Raw genomic sequence first — 23,078 nt, 5'->3', positions numbered from 1 at the left:
TTGGCTTTATCCTATCTTATAAGATGGAAGACTGATCTTATGGTTTATCCTGGGCAAGAGCCCTGGCTTACCCTTTGGATTTACCATGCCTAGTACTGAGAAGCCCCAGGCTTAATTGGTTTCTCTATGGTATTACCATGGTATTACAGTATGAGTAATAGTCATGTCAAAGCACAAATTGCATTAAGAAAATTAACATGGGAGAGATAAATATGTTTATATACCTATTTCCTTTTATTAAAACTATCCAAAGGGACTACAGGTGGTCTGTGAGACAACCCAGCCAGATTCTGTACCTCCAAAAGCCACTGTTTCAACATGTCATCGTGGAAATTCCTTGGATGGAAGTGTATCCTCCCAAACCTCTCAGGAGAGAGGTACTGCGCATCCCAGGTACAAACCCTTCAGTAGAAAGTTAGGCTTTCTTTAGTGTGACTCAATAGTGGAGGTCACAGAAGTCCTTTATCCTGAATATGCTGTTGTCAATACATGCCAAGGGTACTGGATGTTTATTTCAAACACTTAATTCAACAAATTCCAGTTCTGGGTGATAATCAAGACAGTGACATTTGATATTTAATGTCGCTTTCATTGGAGAAATCTCTAGCTGGCCTGTTGGGACAGTTTCTTTGGTCTTTTCTAATATGTAGGCTTTTTATAATTAAAGGTACTAACAAATAACCTGCAGGTTCTACCCTCCTTAGCTGGATTCAGCCTCAGGCAACCAGTATCTTTTCTGGCTTCCTTCTGATCAAATTTTCTTTCCCTTTAGCAAAGGATTTCTGCAAACCTCTCTCCATTGCCTTCATTATGCCTTCTCTGTACCCTGCTGCTTAGCTTTCTTTAGACTGCTGGCCCAAAGGAACAGATCAACAAAGAAATGCAGCCATGCAAACATTCTCCCAGCTTGCCTTGCAGAGCTCAGGCCATGTTTTTCCAGCATGGCGCTGATAAATTAACTACTTTTAATCTAGATTTGGGCTTTGGTATTGCCATCAGGTAAATGAAGCTGATGAGTGTTTTCAGGGGGTGGAGAGGGAGGGAAGTCTAGCTATATTTTTAGATCTCTATGGATTTAGGGGTGTTACTTAAAGTCCTCCTGAAAATTTTGGTCCTGTTGCTTATCACTTTTGGGAAATGTCATATCCAAGACACTGCAGTGTTTTAAGAAATCGCTTCATTACACTGACTGAAGTGATGCGGGATGGAGTGGGTTTCTGAATATAATCTAGGAACAGCTCTGATATATCACAAAGGGGTTTGGTGCACCCTTTCACAGGTGGAAAGGGCAAAGGTATTCTCTAAGGCTCTGATCCCATCAGGAGGCTTCCCGTGGGATTTTATATTAAGCTTGTTGTCAGTTCTGGGTCTTATTTATGTTAAAGTAAGCCAGTAAAACTGAAGTTGGGGACAGAACTGCCTTTCAATGTGTGAATGCTACTGCTCAGAGAGTGCACAGCCATAAAAAAATAAGCAGCCTTTTAAGAAGACAGAATCAGGTGATCAATTTATCAAGCTGGGTCTGGTGGTTGCCATGGGGATGAAGCTTCAGACAGGCTTTGAAGAGAGCATCATTACGCCTTCTCATTTGCAGGACTCATTGATCAGTTAAAACTGTACAGGGAGCTTTGGTTGCCAAGCAACAGACAACTGGGGAACAAATGTTGTTTACTTACCAACAGCCGCAGTATTCCTTTGTCCTTGGCCCGGGGTTGAAGGAAGGCTGCCTTTCCACTCTCCCTGCAGTTACAGGCAACCAGGAGCCGATTATATGAACACTAGGTTTCCTTCTAAATGAAGTGCAGAGTTTAATTTCTGGTTCCTCAGACACTTCTTGAGCAAATGGCTTGTTCCTCTGATCTTGGCTAATTATCCCTGCTCCACTCAGTGAAATTCTTCATTTACGGATGCTACAGTTTAACACTGAAGCAAATAAAGCCACAGCCCTTTATCTAGCTGCTGCCTTGAACACACAGCCTGGGAGATAGACTTTGCAGGAAGGACTTCAGAGACAAGTATTTTATAAGGAGGAGAACATGCCTTGCTCCAGGGTGTGTTGTGCCTCAGGTTTGCCTATGATGTGTACAGAGGAGCATGAAAGACTTTGTAGACTCAAACACTGATCTGGGTCCTGCAAAGTGACCAGAGAGCAGTGCAACATCCTCTACAATTGCTACTGAGTTAATGGGCTTTATTTCCTTTGCTGGGATGCTCTGAGTATCTGTCTATCCTTATGGGTTTTTACAGGTTGCATCTATGTGACACAGTCTTGACCGTGACAAAACCAGCCTTCGCATCAGGTTTAGGAGGAAAACTTTGTAGCATATTTCCATTTATCATTGTTTTCTCCTTCATAATTCAGTTCTACATATAACAGCTCATTTTAAAGTCATCAAACTTGTAACACTTTTACCTTGAACACAGCACTAGGGGAGAAGGTTTGAATCTATAGATTCCATATAGTGACATATGCTGACGCAGACGGGCTGATCTGCAGTTGCCAAGTCTCTTCAGCATTGGCCTGTGGGGCTGGCAGCAAACCAGCTCCTGCAGGTTTGAGTTCTAGATGCACACGTTCCAAGCCCAGCCTTGCCACCTGCCCACTGTTTCCAAACGTGTAATATGGAGCAAGGTTCACATAATTTCAAGTGGTGTCAGTGTCCACTGCACACATCTTTCTCCTTTGCCAGTCCTATATCTACCTTAGACACACAGGGCAGCTTTGTGGTGGTGGGCAGCAATCCAGCAAAGCACTTCAAGCATGCATCTCACTTAGAGGTTCCGAGGTTCCACTGGTCAGTATTGCTGCTTGTTCCTTAATGCTTTGCTGGGCTGTGGCCTTGGACACCTCTGTTCAGAATGTGGTGGAACCCAGCTGGAGATGGGTTTGTCCTGCCAATGATGTTTGCATGTTGTTTAACAGAGTTGATAATATTAATGGCTTTTAAAAAAAACCCGACCAAACAACCCAATATTCTTGTGATGCTTCCCAAATGCCTGAGAATACAATTCATGGAAGTGCTGTTGATTTTTAAAGAATTCAAAAATCAACAGAAGTATTCAGTTCACAGAGGTGTGTTTTTAACACAGAGTGGAAACATTCAAATTATGTACTTCAGCAGGCAAAACCAAAACAGACAGCTCTCCAGAGTTCCTGCCCCACCCCCAGCATTTCACTGCTTTTGCCATGTGTTTCTCATTCCTCTGACTCCCTTTCACTGCTTCTTTTCTGACAGTTTGTTTCCTAACAGCTAGTGACTAGTCATACAGAGGGTAGATCAGGCCAGTTGAACTCTGCTGGGAACGATGAGGTAGAAAAAATAAATAATAAAAAATTTGGAGCATTTTTATTGCAATAAGATTGGCTCTGAAAACAGGTATGATCCCTTTGAAATCTGAAATCTTTGAAGTCTCCTTTCTGAAGCTTACTACAAGACATCTTGCTTTTGCATGCACAAACTTCTACAATACTTAGGAAATTGCATACTAAAGCCCATCAGGAAATGACACCATCTGAAAGGCAGGAAAATTATAACGAAGGCTAAAAATGGTCCTTTTCTCTGGCACACCTTGGCAAAGATGCCCATAACAGTAACTTTTATTTGTGTAAGGATCAATTTAATTGACTTAAAGGGTTAACTGGTGTAGCTGCCCTGCCTGCTCCTTCTTAGGTAGGGCCTGATGTGTACAAATGTAAACCATTCCTTAATATTTATTACAAGTATCTGAACAGCAGATGCTCAAAGGTTGAATAATTTGTTCAGCTGGAAACAGACAGCACAGGTGCTGGAGGCTTATCTTCAGACCATAGTTTAAGAAAGCAACCCTATCCAAGAAAGCGCTTAAGAAAGCATGTCCTCTAGGGAGCTGAAAGCTAAATAGCCACTTACGTGTCTTCAGTAATGCTTTCCTCAGTCAGGGCCTTAGTCCCAAAGGGTAGTGTCAAACATCCCTGCAAGCGCTAGCTGGCACAGCTGTGTGCACATCCTGGTGATTTCTGCAGGTGGCAGGAGAATGAGAATGGCTTACAGCTCTTGATGAATGGCTACATTTTAGGCCTCTTTAGTAGCGCTCTTGGGTCTTATGGAGTGGACCAGCACGTATGCTAGGACAGAACTGGTTTCCAGCTAGCAAAGAAAACTTTGTGATATCAAGAGTGGCCCTTTAAGAACAGTTGAACATACAAACCTGACAGACCATCTAGTGGTTCTTTATTCAGAAAGCTGAGCATCTAAGAAGGGCTAAGGAGCCTGATGATTAACATTTGTACTCATTTTTGGAACAGGGTGTCCTTGGTGATCCCACCATGCCAGAGGTCTCGCTATGCCACATACTTTGATGTGGCAGTGCTGCGCTGCCTGCTGCAGCCACATTGGTCTGAGGAGGGCACACAGTGGTCACTGATGTACTACCTGCAGAGGCTGAGGCATATGCTACAGGAAAAGCCAGAGAAACCACCTGAGCCAGAGATCACCCCTTTACCAAGACCTCGCAGCAGCTCCATGGTGGCTGCTGCACCCTCTCTGGTGAATACCCACAAAACTCAGGTAAGCAGTTACCATCAATAAGAGAACAGCAACTGTTGTGGTGATGCTGGGAAATGATGGCTGGACAATTAGTGAAAAGCACAGCTTTGGTGTTGGTTAGACTGCTCAGAGGTCAGGTGTGTGCATTGATTCAGAAAGAGACTTTGAGAACGATGAGGGATTTTGAGGCAGAGTCTGATGCAGAGTCAGAGCTGAAAGCTTGAGGGTTGATCTGAGATAGTTACTGTAGGGTGAACTGTGATAACATTAGTCTTTAATGTGAGAGTATACTAATGTGGCTGTCAGAAGAAATAAGACTGGTTTTTCATTATGGTTGAGCTCCTTTGGTGTAACCCCTCAAAAGAGAGAAAAGGAATTGCAACACTTGGGTTAAATATTTATTAAAATAAATAGGAAAGGCAAACACTTGGGTTAAAATATTGGAGTAGATTTTGCAAATAGTGACAGTGAGCAAAAGTCCTCCATGTTGTTACCTTTTCTGCTGCTGTTATTCTTGTTGTGTAACTTTTATATTTGCCAACACAACCTCAATAGACATACTGCCGTAATAGGTGTCAAGACTTGCTCCCTGTTTTGCTGAAAAAGAAACTTCAGACTCCTGACCTTGGTGCAGTAAATATCTTTGTGTTAGAGCTGAAATGTTTTTTCTTTTGGGTAGCTCGCTGTTGTTCCAGGGATAAAAAGGGGATGCTGCTGTGGTTTCAGTTAATCTGCTTGTTGATTTGTGCTACTTTTAGGTTGTGCACTCTTTTTCTGCCATGTGGGCTTTTAACAGCAAATTCTGATTTACTGACTTGATGAAAATGCCTAACTAAATTTAATACAGATTCTATTTTTGCAATCCAATTTTATGACACACCTCAAGTAAAAGGCTCTATCTTCTGTTAATGTTTCTTTCAAATGTCTTTTTTGAGTCAGAACTCTCAGAATTTTTGGTGTTTTTTCTTAAAATCCTTGCTTTCAGTATTGTAGACCTCTGGCAGTTTTTGACCTGTCATTTTACAAGGGAGAAGGGTGAAATATCTTTTTTCCCATACAGCCCAGATGCTCGTAAGTCAGAAGACTAGCATAAACAATGTAAATATTAGTACAGTTATTTTTAAATCTCCATATTGTATAGCCATTCTTACAATTTTTATGAGGGCTGGTGATTACTTGTGGTTTTAAGGGCTCAGCAGCAGCAGTATTGTTTAAACTGTATTATACTTCTGTGTCATTTCTATAAAATGCTGTCTGTTTTATCCCTGTAAAAGCTTGACATATCTTCATAAAGGCCAGGTGATATGCATTACTGTTTAGTTTTAATCTACCTTTGCATGGGGATTTTATAGGATTGCTGTGCATGTGCAGAAAATCCTCCTTAATATCATCTCCTGGAGGGAGAATTGGAAGATGTTGCTGTTGATGTGGTTCACTGTTTCCGTGCGTAAACTGTCCCTTTGCCCTTGCTCATAACAACCTCGTTATTTTGCACATTAGCAAGTTCAGCTACGAGCACAACCGGGAGTGCAGTCAGTGGTTCTCAGTGGAGTGGCAGCATGAATGGAGCTACCTTCCATTGGCACTGTTTGCACTAGTATTGTGCTGGTTCTTTTCTATATACTCTGAGACACTTCCCTCCTTGGCTATTTCTTGCTTTTCCAGGCTGTTTCTCTTGCAGAAGATTCCTTTGCTCAGTTCCTCTTGACTAACATGTTTCTGTTAAAACCATTTGGCAATTCCACTGGGTACTTTCTAGCTGTTAATGTGAGGACTCCATCCAGGGCATTCTTCCCTCCAGGGCTAGGTTTGATTGCTTTTGGTAACCTTTGTGTCACTCCTGTGTATTTTTACCGTGCTTCATCAAATTGGAATCCTGTTTTAAAAGGTTTCCAATTTGTTGCACAGAACAGCTGTGATGGAGGAGGTGAAATGGTCTTCCATGCAGCAGAAGTTTCAGCTCGTGCCATTCTGTACAATGCTGAGGACTGAAATTCGTGCAATGCACAGAGACACCTAGGCTCTCTTTCATGCCAGCCAACTGTAGTGACTTAACTGCTGTTCTTAAATTCAGAGTCTCATCACTCAGGGCTGTCTGCTAGCCAGAGGAGAGAATGCCACCTCCAGAGGGCTAAGACTTGTCATTTTTTTCTGTCAACATGAGGGGTTGTATCCTGAGACTTCACAAGCTCATCTGACACAGGGATATGCTTAAAGCCTACTTTTTCGGTCTAGATCTTAAATTCCTAACACAATGTCATAGTTTCTGCTCAAAGGTTGATCAGTAACTTCTCAAAAATATCAGCACATTGTGTTTCAGCAGGATAGATTTAAAAGGCAGGCAAAAACTGATTAAAGACAAAAACAGCTGCCTGCAAATCACATCAGGGACCAGTTGATTTTTCTGGTAAATCCACATTCTTTCTATTGTTCTGCAGTTTATCAAGGTCACTTCCTCCATCTCCCTAAGCCTCAGCAAAACTTTCACACTTTTTGTTGGTTTCTGTGTGCCTAAAATTATGTTTCAAATATAAGCTTAGGCTAAAGCAGTTGGGATCAAGAAAGCATGAGAAACATCCTCCATGTATTGCCTAGTAAACTGAACAGCAAAGTAGAAAAAGATTCAGTGCAGCATGCCAGCACTCCTTGTGGCATAGGAAAAGCAGTACTGGATGGAGTGTTAATGAAATGAATATTAGCTTCCTCTAGAAAGTTACTTTAGTCTAAACATATTTCAGACCTGGCAACATGTGACAAAGGAAACCTGCATTGTACCTGTATGCAGTGAATTCAGTATAAGGACAGGTCTAGGAACGGAAACCTTCAGAGGCTCACAAACCTCTACAGTCTTGCACTAGCACCACAGGGGCAAAGAGCCAAAGCTTAAATTAAGCATAAGACCAATGCAGCTGTAGTGCTTGCTGCAATGCTAATATAAAGCCAAGAGTCTCAAGTGTAATATCTTGAGAGCTGAGAGAAGTACTAATGAGCAAGTAGCCATACAGTCACGCAGAAGGAAGACAACAGAAACAACAAAATCTATAGAAGCAACCCCCAAACTATTTTGCTTTCTTATCCATCTTATAATTGCCACATGGTGTACAGCACAGAATAGCCATATTTTTAATCACTCTTCAACAGGAATGCTTGCTTGATTCCTTAAAATAGAGTAGATTTAAGGTGATTCTGTAATTTGCTTTTCTAGTGTTGTTTGCTTGTTACCTACCCTAAGCAGGTTTCAGAACTGGGACCGTGCCTTTCTGTGTGTTTGTATAGCTTGTATCACAGTAGGCTCTGATCCTTACTCTGTCCTTTTGGTGGACGTGAGCCACCTAATAAAACACTGATTTTGTAACTAGCGGACAAAGATAATGATTCTGAAATAAAAATTCATACAATGTTTTCCAGCCAGAAGAGGCCAGAGAGCTGGAAAAGCTCCAAACCAAGCCATGTGGAGTGCTTGCTGGCCTTGCTGTTGAGAGCACCTAGGGCTGAACCTTGATTTGCTGTCTGTGGGATTTTGTGTGTGACTCCTCCCCTGAATCTTTAGCCATATATGCAAAATGGTTTAAAAGATACCTTGACTGAGAATAATGGTGAAGAGGAATCTTTCTGTGGTGTGTCTCCTTCATTCTTGTGTTGATAAGAGTAAGAGGAACAACTCAAGTGTGATCTTTGTTTAGTCTGAAAGGTCTCTGAAGAATGTGTGGTCCTCAGTTGCAAACTAACTGGTGCATAGGACTTCAGCTGCAAAGACTGTCACTGGCTTCTGCTGGACCTTCATTGCATAAAACTGCACACATGTATTGCAGAGCTGGTTTTCTCTGTAATATGCAGTCTGGCTAGGCAGAATCTAAACCTCCCATACCATAGGAGTCACTTCATCTATCATTGGTATATGGCTATCTCTGGATTGAAAGCAAAAAGGTATTTTAACATGACCCAGTTGTTTAGCAGAACCTTTCTGACGGGCAAGCAAGGAAAAAGAGCATATCCATTGGAAACAAGCTGATATTTAGGCAGGAGAAAATTATCCTGAGGGAACTTGGTCAGGTCAGCTGCACAAACATCTCATGAAAAGTGGCATCAGATCTTTAATGAGAACAGATGGCCAGGAGCTGAGCTTATGCCACCTTTTGTAGCAAAGCCTTTCTTTACGGTAGACAGCTGTAATGCATTTTGCTCCGTGCAGTAGGGGGGTAGAGCGCCCTCTACTGTAATTAGAGTAAATTAGTCTCAAGGTTTTTGCTGTCGGACATTCTGTGCTATATCTACAGAGGCTTTCACAAATATGAACTGTGATGGACAGGCCTTGGAGCACTGTTATTAAAAGTGAAGGCTACTTCCTGATGTAGAAGTCTTGGGTTTCTTTACTGCGTAAATATTTTATTTTTTTTTTACAAATCACCTCTGTTGAAGGAACAGTGCTGCTTATTACAGTTCAGTTCCAAACCACATTTTTAAAGGTATATGTTATTAAGGGCATATTCTACTAGATCTTAAATAAAACGCTTCAGAAAAGGTAGTCATTGTGATTGCTTATAAATGTAAACCAAGGCCTCAAGAAGATTGTCAGCTACCCAGAGTTGTATCTGTGATCAGAATCAGAGTGGAGCAGAACATGGCTTCCATGCCACTAGATCATACTGATTGCAATGCCTGAGGCTTTCTGTGGTGGTACAATGTGCTGTACTTTTTTCCTATGGTGACAGAAATATTAGACAAGGTCAATAATTCTAGGAGTTTCTAAATTTTGTTTGTTTGTTCCTTTGGTATTCTTTAAATGTGTAAGTAGTGTTTTGTGTAATGAGTTGAAGATCCTTTTCCTCTACAGTGCTCCTGTGACAGCTCTTGGAAGTAGCTCTTTTCTTTTAAGCTGACTATCCTCTGTTTCTCCTTGTGCTTATTGTCTTCTTTTGGGAGCTGCAGGATCTCACAATGAAATGTAATGAGGAAGAAAAATCACTAAGCACAGAGGCATTTTCCAAAGTTTCACTGACCAATTTGCGTAGACCAGCAGTTCCAGATCTCTCCACAGACCTGGGGATGAACATCTTCAAAAAGGTGAGAAAACTGTAGTTTAATTTACATATGATTGAGCACCGCAATGTCCTCCAAAGTCGCAGCTGAAGGTCTATTTGGACTATATATTCATGCCATGTGTGAGATTGACATCTCTTTTCATGGGAAGTGATTCCATGTATTATTACATAGGGGATTTTATGCACATTCCAAACACAATACTGAAATCTTTATTCAAATACCTGTCCTGCTGAAACTGCATGAGAGGAGGGTACTCAAACAGTGCTGATTTTTAAGTGCTGGTTCTCAATGTAGTTCCAGCTAATGCCATGAGTTCTGCTGGTTTTACCTCATGAAGCTTTGGCTTTGCAGCCACCCAAGATACTTAACAGAGTTTTGTGGATTCTGTAAATCTAGAGAAGGTCTGAGAATGTCATACAATTATACAAGGGCATCCATCCCAGTCTAGGGCAAGACTGATGAGTTCCTTTAAATTCTCATGTGGTCCCAGAGTGCAGGTAGTTGCTGTCAGGGTAAATGGCCAAGATAAAAAAGTGGAGGGTTATACTTCAGCCACACATCTGTGTTACCTTTTTCCCTCAGATGGTAGTTTGCTATGCCTCAAAGCCTCTACCTGCTCTCATATCTGCTCCTCTTCCTCCTGCAGTTTAAGAGCCGCAAAGAGGACAGGGAGCGTGAGCGCAAAGGGTCAATTCCTTTCCACCATACTGGGAAGAAGCGTCAGCGAAGGATGGGGGTACCCTTCCTTCTTCATGAGGATCATTTGGATGTCTCACCCACTCGCAGCACTTTCTCCTTTGGCAGTTTCTCTGGAATTGGAGACGACCGGCGTGGCATTGAGAGAGGAGGATGGCAAACCACCATATTAGGTGAGATGATGTTATCTCTGCCCCAGGTTCTGTGTCATTCCTGTCCTGAGCATTCAGAGAACAGAAGCTCTTTATTTCTTCATCCATCCTATTGCCACCTTATGTCCTTGGCTCTGCAGCTTTATATACCCGTCTGTAGAAGTGGCAACTGTGCTGACAGCAAATCTTGAATGACTTGTGCTATAGCTCACTTTTCTCTGAAAACTATCAGCTTTACTGGAATAATAGCTACTGTAGCAACCTGTAGTGATGTCTGTACCACTTGAATACAATTTTCCTGAGTGACAGCAAGCATTGCACAACTGCAGCTTAAAATAGATCCAAGGAACGGTTGTATCCCCTTTTAAAGAGAAATCTCTGGAGAAGCAGCAATATAGTCATTAGGAGTATGGCAAAAAATATTCAGTGTCTTCCGCAAGTAAATGTTGGGTACAATATAAACAGGGTATTGCCTCAGATAATGAGGCTTATACTGTCTTGATATTGCAAAGATACAGTGTTTACATCTAAATATTGGCTCCTTTAAGCATCCAGATTTGTCGAACAGTGTCTAGGCATTATTTCTGTTTCACAAACTTACTCCTAATGTCATAGATTTTCATCCTGGCACCCTTTCTTGGAGATGATAGGCAGCAAAGTGATTGCCTAAGGCCATGCCACACCTCCTCTTTTTCATTGGCTTAGATAGCATCATTTAGGTAAACTCTCCATTGTAAACATGTCCCTCTTTGGCACGATGAGCTCAACCAAGTGAATTCTTAAAGACTCGTATGTGTTTTGTCAGTGGTTAATATACAAACATCTACAGATTTGTACAGGAATAACAAACATAGTATCCAAATCCTCCTTTCCATATCTTCCATAGCTGAAGAAGTTAGTTAAATTTTGATCTCAGTGGCTTCAGATTCCTATCTTGGCTTAACCTTTTGTTCATTCTTTCTGATATCTCAGTGAAATCATGTATTTCAGATCTGATGGTCAACAGGTCTTGCCTACTTCAGAGACAGTCCCCCTCTTTCAGTAGGTTCTTTTGATTTGTATTTTATTGTATTCTGGGAGAATTTCCTTTGCCTTGGCACTCCTGAACCTAATATATATATTCCTTTTGGACAAGGGGAGAAGAAACCAAATTCCTATAACCTTCCCCAAAGGTTGGAGTCTTTCAGTGCTGACCAATCTTATTTTCCTGGAGGGTGACAATGTGCTGAGGGGAAGAGCCTTGCAGAGAGTTTGTATGTTCAATCTTCATGTCAGTGAACTCCTGCGAGGTATCCCACTATAATATTTGGTTCTGCTTCATAGGATCCTGGAAGGCCTTGACTTTTGTGGATTCCAATCCTTCAATTTCTAACCTCAGCTACTTGTCTCCTGCCTCCCAGCACCTGTCAGAGGAGTAAACTAAACATCCGCGTCTTGCCTTCACCCTAGGGAAGTTTACCAGACGGGGGAGCTCTGACACAGCGACGGAGATGGAGAGCCTGAGCGCCAGGCATTCACACTCTCACCACACGCTGGTTTCTGATCTGCCGGACCACTCAAACAGCCATGGGGAGAACACAGTCAAAGAAGGTAAATTTAACACATCAGGAAAGAAAATTTTTACTGAAATCCCAACTCCAAGAAACTGAGGAAGTGTTGCTGTTTCTATGTATGAGTATATGACTATTTTATTTATTTATTTATTTTTGTCCTACCTCTCTTAAGGGTTTTTTTTTTGTTCAGTGTAGAAATATCTTGTAAACTTTCATGTTTATCTGGTGCAGTTTATCAAAAAAATTGGCAGTCATCAACAGGGAAAAGGCAGGTTTTGGTGGGTTTTTTTTGGCTTACCACAACACATCACAGACGTTTGGGCAGAACTTTAGTATTGCTACCTTGTGGTTTCATGGGGAATCTTGTGGTGTTTAATGTCCCTTCTCATTTCACTGCTGCTGGATTGTGCTGAGAATCACAGTTTTTTCTTAATTCTCCTGGTTCTAAATAGAAGCCTGGCTTTGAAATCTGCTCAAAGTGTCCCTGGGGCCCATCTGTCTTGGAGGCCCCTGCAGAAATAGCAATGCCAGTGTGACCATGATGGGAGAGATGGAAGAACCCCTGGTGGGATGAAGTCTGCTCCAGAAGGAAGAGTCTTTCTGTTAGCTAGGCAACACCACCTTTGCCAAACAATGTTAGCCCAGCAGATGAAAGCTCTTTTCTGTCAGCAGAGCTGTCTGCACCAGGGCACTTTGCTGGCACTGCTCCTACTGCCTAAACAGCGATTTTATTTTCTCCTTCATGTGTAGCGCTACTGGCAAAACCTGGTCATAGAGATTGGGCCTCACTTGTGGCAAGTGCAACCTTAAACCTTGCTGAGGGAACAGGATATCATGCACCCCACGGAGCAGAGCACAGTCTGTCTCTGCACAAGCTGTCAGGCAGCATACCTAGGAGGCTACAGATGCACTCATGTGATACCTGCTGTAGCTTTTGAGCTCTCAAAGATCCATGCTATTTTAGCACAACAAATCTGAATAGTCTGAGAGGGCATGGATTTGCATCAGCTCTAATCCAGCATGGGTGCATCTCCTTCATCTCTGCTCTGTGTCTCCAGGGCAAAGCTCTCCTTCTGGATCGATTTTATGGAGTCTGTCTTCTTGACCTGCACTCATTCTATAGGACAGTAATCCCAGTCACTACACGAGCTTCCTAGCCAAATATTTTCTAAAAGAGAGCCATATGCAATGCTTTTTTTTCTAGTTGTACCCCAGGTACAATTGTGCAGCAACTATATGAACAATAGGACAAGTCATTAGTAGCCTATGACTTTGAATAAACCATTCTGGAGTTACAGAATAAGTACAAATATTAGGTATTCTTTTTTGTTGTTGTTGTGGGACCAACTATATCCAAGTATACCGGTCATTCATATTTTCCTGTCTTGTTGTCTACTTTCCCTGGCCAGGAGACATTTGCTAATGAACTAATTTCTTCTTGCTGACACACTGAAAAGCAGAGATGAAAAAGTAGTTGTGTCCTAGGTAGCTGCTCAAGAGGAGTCATGGGCACATGCTGCAGGCATGTATTGATATAAATGAAGAGTCCTTAGTCCTCCTTCCCTGTCTCTGTGTGTCCCATCCAGCAGTCAGCTCTATCAGTGATAATGAAATACAGATTCCACACAGGAAATATTACTTTATGCTGAGGTGAGTGGCTCCGGTGCTGGCAGGGTGGGCAGCAGAGTGCTCCAGTGTGGTGCACAGCAGGGTTTCCCAACCCGGGGTAACCTCGGGGGAGCTGACAGACCCACCTGGAGCCCACAGTTCATAGAACAGCAGCTGAAGGGACTTGGGTAGGGCCAGGAGCAATGGCGGCCAAGCCCCCCACATGTAGAAAAGAAGCCCTTGGGCAGTGCTAGTGACCAGCTGCACTGCCAACAGGGCAGGCAAACAGAGCCTGGTGCAGCGGTTTGTGCGGCAGGGCAGGTTCTAAAGCCATGTCAGCTCGATGGGAGCAATGATATCCACCCATCAGAAAGCCATGGCCTCTCTAAGCTCTGCACCCACCACAACTGATGCAGCTGCCCAGACAGAGCTCCAGTGGGAACACGCAGCCACCCAGATGCCAGGCTGCTGACCGTGCCCTGCTCTCAGCCAGTACTGGGTGGCACAGTGAGCACAGCTGTAGGAGTGCACCCGGGTAGAGGACCTCCGCTGACCAAGCTCCGGGAGGGCGTGAGTAGGTTAAGGATTATCAGGGAGAGCGACAGAGACAGAGAGTGTTCAGCATGAGTTGTACAACAATGGTGAATCCTTGACAAAAATTGGCCTGTGTGGCCAAAATTCTGCCACTACCTGAGCTAACCAATTTAAAGTTAAGCTTGGCTATGTCATGAGGTCCTTTGAGCATTGTGGACTTAGACACAACATTGCCTTTCTCACCAGTTAGTTTTGCATTTTGGAGATGGTTTAGACTGTCACAAGTACTATTAGGAACACACTGCTCCATTCTTTTCAACTGGCGTGATGAAATATTTCAAACTGGTGTGACTTAGAAAGCTCTTCCAAATTGGTGCTGCTGTTACCCTATGCTCCGTCCTGCATCCAGCTGCAGTGTCCTTCCTTTTTTCCCTTGCAGGGTCTGTACTGCTTTTAAGACCAGGCACTGGACCAATACAGGGAGCAAAGCTAGCCAAAATCTAATCCCCCTCTTGGATTAGCTTTAGGCTGGCTGAGCTCCCTGATCTACTTAGCTGCCCAGTTGACTGAGATCAGCTTAAACTGCCATGGAACTGTACTGCTACAGCAAGCTTGGGATAGTTCTAATTTACACTGGCTTAAAGGAAGAAATGAATCTATACTTTCATCCCTGTACCCATCATAGGAATTACAAACCTGTATTGTCTTTCGTCATTACAAACTGCATTAAGAGCAGCTCCCTTCTTGTAAACAAGTGCAGTCTCAGTTTTCCATTTCATAACTCTAGAGATGGAAATTTACAGGAAGCCATTTCCCTCCCTGCAGTGCGGTCCCAGATCTCTACCATCACTGTGGCAACCTTCAACACTACCCTGGCCTCATTCAATGTGGGCTACGCTGACTTCTTCAGTGAGCACATGAGGAAGCTTTGCAACCAGGTGCCCATCCCTGAGATGCCCCATGAGCCGCTCGCATGTGCCAACCTCCCGCGGAGCCTGACAGACTCCTGCATCAATTACAGTTGCTTGGAGGATACGGATCACATTGATGGAACCAACAACTTTGTCCACAAGAACGGCATGCTGGATCTCTCGGTAATTGGCAAGGAATGAGGAAAGCCAGGTCCCTCTTCTGTCAATATAGCTGTACCATTGAGATCAGGGGTTTGATGGGCTTTTCCTCCACCTCTTTATATGACTTCTCTCAGCAGTGCGTAAAGGTCAGTCAGATACATTTGTGCATATCATAAAAGTCTTCTCTGAGATACTGCAACTCCTATTACTCCTTGCAAGAAGCGCATGTGCATGTGGAATGCACACATCCAATCGGAAGCGATACTATGTAATGGCTGTGTTCCTGGGGCATGCACCAAGTTCCCTATAAAATAGAATAAAGCTGAATAGCACCTTCGTAGTGGCACCTTAAAACTCACCTTTTCTGCATTCCCCTTAATGACTTGGCAGGTCCTGGTGTGCTGAAGCAGAGCTCTCAGGCTCACAGATGTCATCTCATGGTTTCCTTTTCTGCCTGACTGTGCCCGGCCTGTGGTTTCCTGTCTTACACTTAGATTGTAGGCTCTTGGGGCTGAGGGTTGTGTGTACTTCATTCTGAGTTTGTACTGTGCCTGCTATGATGAGTCTCTGGTCTTTGACTAGAATTTCCAGGCACTAAATAGTTTTAGGAGAGAAAATAAGTCTGACTTTAAATACAATGTTTGAATCTCCCAGGTGGTCCTGAAGGCTGTTTACTTGGTCCTGAACCATGACATCAGTTCCCGGATTTGCGATGTGGCACTGAACATTGTGGAGTGCTTACTTCAGCTTGGTGTGGTGCCCTGTGTAGAGAAGGCTCGGCGGAAGAGTGAGAACAAAGAAAATGAGGCCCCTGAAAAGAGACCAAGTGAAGGATCTTTCCAGCTCAAAGGGGCTGCTTCTAGTAGTTCAGCTTGTGGATTTGGGCCTCCTCCAGTTAGTGGAGCTGGAGATGGAGAAGAAGGAGGTGGTGGAAGTGGTGGAGGAGGTGGAGGTGGAAGTGAAGGAGGTGGTGGAGGAGGAGGAGGAGGGCCATATGAGAAGAATGACAAGAACCAAGAAAAGGTTTGTCTTGCTTCCCTTTATACAATTTCTGAATGTACTGTAAGATCTGTTAAGATTGAGTATGCATGTGTGTGCAACTGTCCTTCTGTTTTCTCTTTTTTTTCACCACAATGACGAATTAATTTGTTTTGCTCTGGTACTTTGGAGTTCCACTGAGGAAACATGATTGGGAATTCAAGCACTGTAACTACTCCAACAAAGCAACTGCCAAAAGCAGAGTTTGTGAGCCTTGCATCGACATTTTGAATATCTTGTCAAAGTGCCTGAAACCTCAATCACAATGATTCTTTTCAGGTTCATTATTCATAACTTACAAGAAAAAACAGAATCCAGTGTGTGAGCACAGTTTCTTTTCTTTGATCACCAGAAATCATAAATTTTTCAGTATTGCTATGAGAACTGGCCAAGAGATGCTGTTGCTGATCTCCAAAGTTGCTATTCATACTAGCATAATACGTAAGACATTCTTAAAAGATGCTTGTTTTTCTGCTCAAGCAAGTCAGCTCTTGGTTTTTCAGGCAGAAATTTTTGAAGTGCTGAATGGTATTCATAGTAGCATGTAGGGGGCTTTGCATTTATAGCATGACTTTTTTAGGTGAGCTGAAAGGGAAGGGGCTGGTCCCTAAACTTGAAAAATAATTGGAGGTAACATTTCAAGAGTAACTCATCAGTAATGGAGTGTCTGAGAGGATAAATGGACAACAATTTGTTAAAAGTACAATGCTAACAGAACTCCAGTAGTTGTGCCGGGGTTTCACACCATCTTCCCCTCTGTGACCCTCAGGATGAAGGCCCATCTGTCAGCACCCATAGGCTGGCACTCACAATGCTGATCAAAATTGTTAAGTCCCTGGGTTGTGCCTATGGTTGTGGAGAAGGACACCGAGGGCTCTCTGGAGATCGCCTGAGACACCAGGTATTCCGGGAGAATGTAAGAGAATTAAAGCTCATTAAAGCGTCTCCTTTGTACTTTCGACATGTGCTGCTGAGATTGCTGTCTGCCCCCTCTGTAGCTTTTTCTGTATTGACAGTAAATGTGTTGCTCTTTGCCCCAGCTCACAGACTGTGTTGCAGCCCAGCTGTAGCAGATTTTCAGCTATGGTGTTACCTTCCAGCCCTGGGGCTTGCTAAGAGCACACCTGAGGCTCAGGGTGCTTCTGACCACCCCAATGGATAAGTTGTCTGGGAAGGGACAAATATATGGGAGCAATTCCCCTGTGTGAGCTGGTGTAAGTAATTTTTCACCTTGTTGGTACCCCAACAGAGTATGCTGTTTACAAGAGATGCAGCTATCTTGGGTTGCATATCTGAATCCAGAAGTCCAAGGTTATGTCCACCTTTCCTAATGGTGATTATGACTGGTTGCTGCTGGGCTGCTCCCTTGGCTCCTGATAGTTGGAGTGCACTGTACTTGCAGGCATTTTAGTGTGCTGCAAGGAAGCAGAAGACTCATGCCCTGTCGAAGGGCAGGGTGGATGGTCACCGTTGATAGCTTACATTTTTTGGTTCTGACCAAGTTGAAGCAGTGGAAAGTGCCCAGGATGTAGACCAGACACCTGATTTCACCTGGAAGAGTTTGACCTCCTGAGATTAGTCCAATGCCCTGTCAAATGGGACCCTTTCAAAGGCTGTCTCCAGCACATGCCCCCTCCTCACCTGTGTTTGCAGCAGGGAGCATTTCTGATGACTGTAATGAGTATTTACACTGTGCCCATCCTCAGCGTGGGTGGGAGCCAGGTGCTTTGGTTAGCCTGAGCCATGCCAACAGAGCTATGATTTGGTTCTGCAATCTGAGCTACATGGCTCAGAGATGGTTTGGCTGCCTCTGTATCATGCAGCATTCTTCTGTTAGCTAAACTTCTGGGTACTGAGGAGGCTGCAGCAGTAACATTTGTTGGGGACACAGTGGGACAAGATGGGGTAAGAGAGTCTCAGTGGTAACAGTGGAAGGGTTCTGCACACAGCAGTGGTTGAACATACGCCATATTCATCAAAACTGTGAGTTAGGCTTTTATGTTGTGTTGTAGCTGAGCCAGCAAAACATTTAGGCCTATACATAACATTAAGCATAAATGAGTAGGTCTCTTGGAGCCAAGGTCCCTATCAGACTCATTGAACTGAGGTTTTTACAGTAAGAGATTTTCCTACGTGTCAAAGTTTGCTGCATTTCCTGTGCATTTGTCTGGCCAAACTGCTTTGCATGCACCATCTGTGTTGACTGCATGGACAATCATGTCTGAGTTTACTGGAAAATTAAGCACCCTATTGTAGGTAGCAGAGGAGTTCATGTTTCCCATAGAGCTGATATTTCAGATTCTCTTTGCATGGGGTCCTGATAGGGTGGATACTTTTATGATAAGAAGTTGACAATTAATAGCTTTTAAATAAAACTCTAATGTTTTGCATGATATAAACTGGTCACTGGGTGTAGGTGCATCAGATGGGTTGGATCTGAGCCAGAGGCTGAAAATCAGATGCCTGAGGCTAAGAACCTGTTTCACCAAGGCAGTAAGCCTTGACTGAAGTGGTACGTTGCTACTTCATTCATATTCAGTGAGATTTTACCTTGGGCTTGGGGCGAGGAGGACAAATCTTGAGACATGGCTGGCAGTGACTTCACCGCCACCTCCAAACAGTGGCACCCATACTAGTGCACTGTCTCCTTGTGCTGAATTTCTTGTTGGCTTCAGAGGTGAACCTGTATAATGTTAGAGGACCCGAACCTTCTGACTCCTAGGGGAGGTTGCTTTAGACAGCACAGCAGAGCACTGGCTAAGCATGAGCAAAAAATACTCTGTTCCTGTTAGCAAAACTTGAACATGTACTTTGATGTGATGTGATTTGGTGGATATCATTGCAGGCTCAGAACTGCCTCACAAAGCTGTACAAACTGGATAAGATGCAGTTCCGGCAGACCATGAGGGATTATGTGAACAGGGATTCTCTCAATAATGTGGTGGATTTCCTACATGCTTTACTGGGTTTCTGCATGGAGCCAGTCACTGACAGTAAGTATAGACGGCATCAGAAATTCTCACATGAATATTCCTAAACTATACCATCGGAAAGAAGCCACGCTCTTTCATTTTCCTTTAAAAAAAGAAAAAAAAAACCAACTGTGAATTAATATACTCAAATTACACAGAGCATATCCTCAGCCAGTGTGGGTCAGGGAAGTTGAATCTCTTCTGATTTGACTCATCTAGCAATCTTGTATCACCCAGTGCACCTAAAATTGAAGGTCTCTCTTTTGATTCATCCTACCTGTTGTTCATGGCTCTTCAACGAAAATGTTTTCATTCAACTCTGCCTCAGGCAGGAAGTTTTCTGCTTCATGACATGACCAGGCGCCAGCTGGAATGGCCTGTTTAATCCAGGGTTTATTCTGAATGGAGATATAATTGAGCATTAAAATCTTCTGTGGTGCCTCCAGTGAGGCAGTAAATAGCAAGACCAGATTGAATGAACAAGAACATGAACACGCAGATGCGCATGCCTGCAGTTGCAAGCATGTGTGCATGTGTGTCTGTGTAGGCATTTATGTTTTCTTTTTTTAAGTTAGGAAAATTATTCCAGGTGCTATTAGAATTACCAAACGATTATGCTTGGTCACTGCATGCAACAACAGTTAACAATGACTGTGTACAGAGCAGGACTAGTTCCTCTGAAGCACTTGGAGAGTCTGACTATATTAGCCTACCTCTGATCCCAGGCATTTCAGAAAAAGCATCAAAAATACTATATCACAGGATTTTGTGAAGAATATGCCCGTAGGAAGTTTCCCCAGGTATTCGTCAATTATTGACTGGCTTATGCTTTGAAACATGACAGCTCATACAGCTTTTGAAAGTCTTTCCTGTCACCTAATGAAACTGGGATACTTCTTTTTATTCATATAAATGTAATTCTTTTTTGACTCTCTAAGAGCTTGGTCTTCTTATGCACCTTGCAAGAACAGCATTCCTATAGTTCAGATTTTCTTTTCTTTCCATGGGTGTTGTCACTTTGCAGTTTAATCAAGCATTTGTGGTCCTTTAGAACAGTAAATAGAAAAGCTGGAGATATTGTTCAAATGTTATGCCTTATTCTGTACAGCTCTAAATGAGAGATATGTATAAAAGGAGGCCAGAATGGTCCTGATCTTTACAATCCTTTTTCGTACTACAACTATTTCTGGGAAGATTTCATCCTTCTCATTTATTTTACCCTTCTCTTCTGCTTTATTTGTGTTGGTTTAGGATTGCAAGAACTGAGCATAAGCTATTAGGTGGGGACTTGCCATTGTCTTACATATCTGAATCCCTTTACACATGTCTTTAAGCCATCTTTTTAAACTGTTCCTAACAAGGGGGTTTTCTTCTACTTGAATTTTACAGACAAAGCTGGATTTGGGAATAACTTTACCACAGTTGACAACAAGTCTACAGCCCAGAGTGTAGAAGGGATTATTGTGAGTGCCATGTTCAAGTCATTGATCACTCGCTGTGCTTCCACTACACATGAGCTGCACAGCCCGGAAAACCTGGTAAGCACTTGATTTCATGTTAACAAAGTTACTTTTTCACTTGAGTGTCACCAGTGAGACTTTACAGTGAAGAATTAATTTGGTTTAGCCAAATCCCTTGGGTTTAGCAAGCTATACAGTCACAGTTAAAACATGATATAAATTTGATACCCTCCTTGCATGCCTGCCTTGGAACCAGGGGAGTTATTCAGGGTAAAAGTTGTTGACTCTGAATTGCATTTTCCTCTCTGTTCAAGCAGCTTCTGCATTTTTTTTGGTGGTTTGTTGTTGGGGTTTTTTTCCCAAATGGATTAGTAGTTTAGTCTGCAGCAAGGGATTGATGAACAAGACTACAGCCAGCATGAATCAACTTTCAGCAAAGTTAAAGCCAGTTTAGTTGGTTAAGGACATGGCCCACCTGTGACAGAGTATGTGAGTTACTGAACTGCAGTTTGGTAGGCCTTCCCAAGGGTTAGACAAACATTCCATTTACCAACACCTGGAGGAAAGTAAGATGCTGCTCGTTGCTGCCGATGTGCTGTTTCCCCAGAGCAGTCAGTAGAATGGATGACATGAGCTCTCTTCTTCCAAATTGGTGCAGAATCTAGCAGCTAATTTCAAACCACCTCCTTTATTATCAGAAATTAGGATTTGTCATGGAAGCAACCAAGAAGCGCTCTTGTGCTCCATCCTTATGGCAGAGCTGCAGAGGAACTGAAGTCCAGTTAAAGGGACAGTAATTCTCTGTGAGGGGAAGGGAGAGGGAGAAGAAAAACACAGTAACCTCTTAAACCAGCAGAGCTGTCTGCCTATGCCAAAGTCCTCTTGTTCTTATAGATATTCCTTCTTTGGAATGTTTCTCAGCAGTGATTAAGTGTTGGGATACAGAAAAACACGCACCATTGTGGATCTAGATTAGGATCACGAAGTATAAATTTTCCGTGTCAACTATATGTCTTTCTGGACTCAATTTTCCTTAATGTGTAAGGTGAAACTTATCTTGAAGTGGAGCACCATTAATTGTGCCTGTATGGAGGACATGGTATACAGAGTATACATGAGGATTTCCTGGTGTTGGATCACTCTTTAATGTCAATCTTGTGTTTCAATATCTTATGAAAAAAAAAGCCTTAATCAGTATACAGATCCAATTATTTGTCTGTTTGGGTTTTTTTTGTTGAAGGCGGGGAAATTTGGAATAATGCAAGATCTTTCAGAAAAGTTCACAGATCATAAATCAGGTCTGGTAAAATTGTTCCCTCCATCCCCTTGCCCTCAGATATAGAGGTGGTTTGTCATATCAGATGTGTATGAATGTTCAGCACTAAAAAGAGCCTTGAGTGTAGGAGTAGGCTGGGGAATGAGTGAGTCATTCCTCTCTCTTCCCGTGATGTAAGGCTCTAAAATAATTAAGAAAAATCCCAAGACACCCACTGGTTTTGAAACAAAACATGCAATTTTTTGCACTCTACTCCCCTCCCCTCCACCACCCCCAGCTTTTTCATGCCTTTTAAGATTATGGGCTAGATGAAAGGAATAAAATAGGCTTTAAGTCATCTTTGCAGCTCCCTCATCTTTCAGCTGTTTTAGCCTCTGATACCTCTACATCTGCTGTAGTCCATTACAGAGCATGTTCCATAACAGTAATGCTCCTCATTGTCTGCTTCTTCTGAGTGCACTAAATGGAGTTTCCACATTTTGATCCCAGCCAGAAAACCCAAACCCTGTACATAGAGAGTATATCACACAACAGCCAAAGGAAGTAATGGCCTGCTCTGAAGTACCTTAGAAACTGTTGATTCTCACTGCTTCTTCACAAACAACAGACTGAATTCTTTCATTTTCATGATGTCTTTCTACTCAGGGCTTGTACTGCGATATCCGACAGCTGGTCCAGTTTATCAAGGAGGCTCATGGGAATGTATTTCGCAGAGTGGCACTCAGCGCCCTCTTAGACAGTGCTGAAAAGCTAATACCAGGGAAAAAAACAGAGGAAACGGAGCAAGAACCAAAACCTTCTGGGAGCAAAAGGTGGGTGTCTAGGAGGGAGAAGGCAAATGACTGACTTGCATATGGCTATATGACTACATGAATTGAACACGAATGTAGAAAGGTTTGTGTGTTTTTTCTTGATAGCATATTCAGTTCCTGATGTACAGAATCGTATTGTGGCAGCAGTCTCCTTTAAATTTTAATGAACTGAGACAATAATAGATTTGCAGCAAAAAGTGTTATTCCTCATGTACAAGGAAACACTGGGAGAAAGAAAGGTTAAGAGAAGTAAGAAGCATAGTGTCAGTCCCAAAACACGCATCACATCCTTAATGTTGTTTATCTGACAAGTAAACTCATGTATGCAAAACAAG

At 42.8% G+C, this 23,078-nt stretch overlaps 1 protein-coding gene across 1 annotated transcript in view; it reads left to right on the top strand.

Annotated features, from left to right (window-relative positions):
* The window catches only part of UNC80 (unc-80 homolog, NALCN channel complex subunit), a 129,843-nt gene that overhangs the window by 14,246 nt on the left and 92,519 nt on the right, over positions 1-23,078 (top strand). Inside the window, exons 7-17 of the mRNA XM_027808587.2 lie at positions 254-393; positions 4,286-4,547; positions 9,456-9,590; positions 10,216-10,438; positions 11,867-12,007; positions 14,938-15,206; positions 15,840-16,208; positions 16,993-17,124; positions 19,069-19,216; positions 20,585-20,733; positions 22,577-22,743. Of these exons, the coding sequence (XP_027664388.2) occupies positions 254-393; positions 4,286-4,547; positions 9,456-9,590; positions 10,216-10,438; positions 11,867-12,007; positions 14,938-15,206; positions 15,840-16,208; positions 16,993-17,124; positions 19,069-19,216; positions 20,585-20,733; positions 22,577-22,743 (2,135 nt within the window). The remainder of the gene's footprint in view (positions 1-253; positions 394-4,285; positions 4,548-9,455; positions 9,591-10,215; positions 10,439-11,866; positions 12,008-14,937; positions 15,207-15,839; positions 16,209-16,992; positions 17,125-19,068; positions 19,217-20,584; positions 20,734-22,576; positions 22,744-23,078) is intronic.

Source organism: Falco cherrug, chromosome 8 (genome assembly GCF_023634085.1).
Source record: "Falco cherrug isolate bFalChe1 chromosome 8, bFalChe1.pri, whole genome shotgun sequence".
Taxonomy (NCBI): domain Eukaryota; kingdom Metazoa; phylum Chordata; class Aves; order Falconiformes; family Falconidae; genus Falco; species Falco cherrug.
This window is presented reverse-complemented; position numbering and strand designations above follow the sequence as displayed.